General features: G+C 38.3%; 1 protein-coding gene across 1 annotated transcript; it reads right to left on the reverse strand.

Annotated features, from left to right (window-relative positions):
• Window positions 1-3882: 3882 nt before the first annotated feature.
• Window positions 3883-5371, reverse strand: LOC107659165 (forkhead box protein Q1-like). The gene has a single exon (XM_016447999.1). The coding sequence runs from the start codon at window positions 5218-5220 to the stop codon at window positions 4333-4335; it is 888 nt and encodes a 295-aa protein (XP_016303485.1). The 5' UTR covers window positions 5221-5371; the 3' UTR covers window positions 3883-4332.
• Window positions 5372-5629: the final 258 nt, after the last annotated feature.

Here is a 5629-nt window from a genome sequence, read left to right on the forward strand (position 1 = left end):
ATCTGAAATAAAAAGCTTTTGTAACATTATACACTATACCATTCAAAAGCTTGGAGTCAGTATTTTAAAATCATTATATATTAATTATAGATATTATAATAAATTATAGAAATTAATACTTTTTAGATAGCAAGGATGCATTACAGTGATGATAAAGACATTTATAATGTTACAAAATATTTCTATTTCAGATAAATGCTGTTCTTCTGACCTGTCTATTCATCAAAAAAACTTAAAACAATTCTATTTAGCTGTTTTCAACATAATAATAATAATAATAATAATAATAAATGTTTTTGAGCAGCAAATCAGAATATTAGAATGATTTCTGAAGGATCATGTGACTAGAGTAATGATGCTAAATTCAGCTTTGAATTTTAAAATATATTAATATAGAAAGCAGTTATTTTAAATATTAAAAATATTTCACAATATGACTGTTTTTGCAGTATTTTGGATCAAATAAATGCAGGCTTGGTGAGCAGGAGAGAATTAATTAAAAATCCTGCTGTCCAAAAGCTTTTGACTGGTAGTGTATGGTGGTCTGTCTACTGTTGTGGCCAAAAAAAAAATGCTTTTTTTTTTTGTAGACTAGTTATTTTACTGACTGACTTTGTACATTGAAGTCGCGATCAGCAGAATACCTCTGCATTTTAATATTTTTTAATTCATATTGTTATTTAATTATTCATATTATTTGTTTACGGTTTATCATATTATTATTTATGGTATTATAAATAGCATTATATTTATAGTCAACAGATAGAGCATTATGGCTCCTGGCTTTTTTTTTTTTTTTTTCATAAATGGCACGGGATATGTTATCTGTCGCGCTCTCTTTTTTCCCCTCCCTTTTTAATTACCCAACTCTTTTAAGTGTTATTTTGAACAAAGCGAATCAACAATCCCCCAGTTTTAGCTTACCGTGAGGATGTGGATAAAAACATGTTCCCGCGCTATATAAGCAGTATTTCTCCGGGTTTCCCCCGCCCGCTGAGCGCCTGACCCCCGCCGAGTCCCGGATACCCGCGGCTGCTCTAGAGGAAACCGAGCTCTGCACGAGACTTTGAACACAGGCCATCGCTATGAGTGTATGTGCGTAAGAAAGCACCGAGCTCCCCTGCACACATACACGCACTGATCTATTTTCATTACAGACCTAATCGAGGCACTGTAAACAAGATTTATGACTTATTCATTGTCAAACTATACGCATCGAAGGCTCCAGCCAACCCTTGATCCGAGACCACTTTATGCCTGATGTGAAATAGCTAGTCTATCAGAAAAATCAGAAAGTAGACTTACACCTGACACAGCCACAATATACAGAAATATTTTAGGGTAAAGTGTAGCCTACTTTAAATTATTTGAGGAAGAGGGCGCTAACAATTGTAAAGATGTTGAAATATAGGACAGTGATAATTAACTGACTAATTATTAGAGATTATAACAGTGGAAAATGATGCATGATATTTTATCCGTTGATGTTTGATTTTATAATTATTGTATCACAGTTACGCCTTCAGTTCTCATATTGCTCTGTTGAAGAATGGTAGGCTAGGCCTATTATTTAACCCATTAGCTTTACACACTGAAAAATTAAACCTACGAGATTTGTAAGATTACATTTATTTGATGCTTGCTGTTGTTGTTGTTTTTTTTTTTGTTGTTTTTTTTTGGTGCAAGTTAAATCGATGTAGCCTAAACAAAATCCTTGTTTGAAAGCATTTTTACTGTGCGGTAATTTGGTTTCGATATCAGTGTTTGCACTGGAATGAGTGACACCGGAAGGAATGTATTGTATTGTAATGCATTTTGTATATTTCGTTTCGTATATTGTCATGTGTAATTAATTTGGTTTAAACATGCTCTTTTTTGTCTTGAACTTATCTCTGTAGATAACCCCTCCATTGGTCTGTATGTTTATTTAACGTGGTTTCCAAATAAGCTTGTATATTTAAAGCCTACGAATGAGCGCTTATTTGCGGCTGAAGTGATCCTGATGGACTTGAAATCTCTGCTAACGGTTTTTACATCGAAGACAGGTGTGTCATTCCACGAGTTCACCTGCAGGTTGCAGCATCGCACTTAAATGGCAAGCATTTAAAAAAAGTAAGCATTTAAAAGTTGACAGCCAGACAATGCGATGCATTACTTGCTGTTCATACGTGCCATAACGACAAAAAGTACATCAAATTGTGAGCTTTCCTTAACTTTATAATATTATAGTGCAATAAAGTGCGACCATCCTCGAATGCTTTGAATTCTCTCAACTTTTATCAGTTTTTATTTATGCCGATTGTGGATTTGCTTTGGCGCTGTATACAACAGAACATTGCCTTCATTCGTTAATTAATTAGGCCTAGTTAAATAAATAATTAATTCATTTATTTATTCATTCATTCGCTGGGGAGTAGCTTACATAAAGTGATATAAGTGAAGCAAGACAAGTCCACGGAGAGCTGGTTTGCTCTTAATCAGGCCCGTTCCCTGACCTGAAAATTACAGGGCTGTCAACCCAAGGAGATGGCGTGACTAAAGACTCAAATTGAAAATTTAACGATGGCCCTGCTTCAGTACCGCGGACAGCGCAAAATATTTTCATGCTTGAGACGAGCAAAATAAATAAATAAATGTCGTGATAAAAATACCACCAATTTACAAAAAAAGTGCATTAATAAGAAATGTAAAAACGGTTCAGATTTCGTTATATAGCTGTTTAATGATTCATGTCTTGCTGTCCAAGTGGCTGTCCTTTTGTCATGGACTTCAGCCAGGTGTGAGATTGCTGGAGTTTAACCGAACATGGCTATATGCGCTTTTGTATTTGTGTGATTTCAAACGGAAGTCAATTCGTCTGCAAACACTGTAGATATGCCTACCCGACCAGTTGTAATAGCCATGACGTCGAGCTTATTTTGCATTTATGGACGCATTTCCATTTGCTTTGATTATAAAGGTATAACTAGGCTATATTCCATTTATAGCCTAAATCAACCACAAAAAAACAAACACTGCCTATAGATATTAATTTATGATATTAATTATATAAGGGATATCAATTACTGATAAACATAACGTAACGTATAAACTATTGGCCTAAGCTTAAAATTAAATGAAATAGAAATATTTCTGGATAAACTGGACACTGTTTTTTTTTTTCTTTTATAAACTTGAATGCTTCATTAGACTGAGTTGACTTGCCAAGAAGTGTCGTTTCCATTAATTCCAACTTTGACAACATTCGACTTTTATTTGGCGCGTGCATGCGTGGCTGCAGCTTCAGTGACTCATGCTTGAAGGCATATGTGTTGAATTTTCTGCAATAATTTGAAGATAAACTGTTTTGGAATCACGAGTTTCCTGAAACGTGGTCTGTTGGTCAGTGAACAGACCTTGTAATTTCACGTTATGAGGAAGTTTTGTATACTTCTCTTTATGGTAAATTTAAGCAGTGTGCGAATTAAGGGGTCAACTACTAATTTGTATAGGGCTTCTATCTCCAAGACTGGTTAAATTGATGCCTAATGATAATAATTAGTCTATGTTTTGTCTAGTATGGTCTGATACGTATCCTACCGGAAAATAGGCTACTGGGCGATTGCCATGGTTACCATCTCAAGCGACAGTGATTTCTGTTCGCTGTTATATTTGTCGTGATTATGTATTTTGTAACTGTTTAATGCTTAGAAATTGTACATCCATCAAAATGTTCATTTTCAGTGTTTGCGTTACTGCCTTTGCCAGCACAGATTTCAGAAAGATTCTAAATCAGAAATGAATAATTGTAAGAAAAACATGTTAGTGATGAAAACAGGATCTCGTGACCTAATAGGTGCCACTCAAAGTAAGAATAAGAATGAATGATGAATGAAAATGTGATTCTCTGTCATATTTTCTTTTATTAACGAAAGTACAACTGCATATGTTGTTCAACTGAGCACAGCTCTAAATAAACCATAATATTTACACAGACATAAAACACGGTACAAGTGTAACCCAACACAATCTGTTAAAGAAGTAGACTACATTTAAATACATATTCTGTCCATAATTACTGGCATGGTTATGCCATCGTTTACAAGAAATGAAAATGGAATCAGTAAACACTGCACTGGCGCGACATTTATTCATCTAAGAAGACATCTAAACAGCAGACATGCAGCACTGCAGTAGGCTAAGTATTGTGCATGGGTTTAAATCACGAAGACACACATAGGCCTAAAACACACCATTTAACAGAGGAAAGTGCACATGACTGGTGTGTCAAAGACCAAAGAAATTGCGTTTAAGCGTGCGAATGTCTGCAAATGGGCATGTTCACTTGTCATTTCATGACAGCAGAGAGTCTATTCTGAATGGGTGATATCCAGTCTCTTGTACAGTAGTGTGGGAGTGTGCCAAACCCGGAAGGGAATTCGGTATGTCCGGCATTCGACTGATGTTAGTAATGTCTGCCGTATTGCACCTGTAGATCGGAAAGGCACTCGACACCTCAGAACTGACCTGGAATCCGGTCTGCGGCGGATAGCCCATGACCACTGGCAGAAAGTGGGGAGCCGCTGACAACATTAGCCTGGTACCAAAACACGTGTCCTCTGTGCTTTGCTCCCTCCGCGTAAACGGTTTACTGAGGATGCTGTCTATGGCGAAGGAACTGGAAAACTTCGAGGTTTTGTCATCCGCAGGCGCGAGCTCTTGAGATTCCGAAGTGCTCAGGATCTTCTTACTGATGCGCTTCCTCCTCCGGCGGAAAACGCCGTCAGCGAAAGTGTATTCACTACGTGGGTTCAACATCCAGTAGTTGTCTTTTCCCCACGGACGCGAGGGGTCTCGCAGCACTTTTAAAAAGCAGTCGTTTAATGACAAGTTATGCCGTACGGAGTTGCGCCACCCCGTGTAGCTGCCCCGAAAGAACGGGAATTTTTTCATCAAGTACTCGTTTATTTCAGCAAGTGTGAGGCGGCCAGTGTTGGAATCGCGTATGGCCATAGCAATGAGCGCGATGTAGGAGTATGGTGGTTTGGGTCTACGCGTATATGGTTTCGCCTTCCCGTCCGAAACGGGGGCACTTGGTCTTGGGCTGTTGGCTGAACAGTCTCCATCCGAGCCCAATTCCTCCTCCGTGGACAGCGGTGAAGCCACGTTCACATCCATGTCACTGCACAGGTCCAGCGGCTTGTCCACAAGGCGACTCGCAGAGAAAACCTCCAACTTCATTGTAACGCGCCTCTGTCACTTTACTGACTAGCTCAAAGAGTATTTGTTTTGAGCAACACTTTCGGGAGTGCTCAGTCTTAGTCAATGTCAAAGTCTATTAAAGAAACAAGAGTTATCACTTCCTATCGGTTAAAAAGTCCTCATGGGAGAACGGACTGCACCGGCTGGCGTTAATATAATCGCTCGGTAGGGACGGCCCACGAGGGCGGGGCTTAGAGTCTAGACCTATCAATCACAAGCGCATTCACGCGAGTTAAGGGTTTGGAGATGCTCACCTGCCCCCCGTGACTGTACGGAGTGTGTGTGAGGTTTGGAGTCGTAAGGTCAAAATGAATTCTGTATATGTTTGAAGTGGTTCTAAGTATTTAAAAGGCTATTCATCATTTCAATGTTTTGCTTCAAATTTAAT

Source organism: Sinocyclocheilus anshuiensis, unplaced genomic scaffold (genome assembly GCF_001515605.1).
Source record: "Sinocyclocheilus anshuiensis isolate Anshui unplaced genomic scaffold, SAMN03320099.WGS_v1.1 scaffold423, whole genome shotgun sequence".
In the NCBI taxonomy this organism is placed as follows: Eukaryota; Metazoa; Chordata; class Actinopteri; order Cypriniformes; family Cyprinidae; genus Sinocyclocheilus; species Sinocyclocheilus anshuiensis.

Coding starts and splice junctions, on each gene's coding strand:
- LOC107659165 (XM_016447999.1), bottom strand. CDS start 5,220: ATGAAGTTGGAGGTTTTCTCTGCGAGTCGCCTTGTGGACAAGCCGCTG.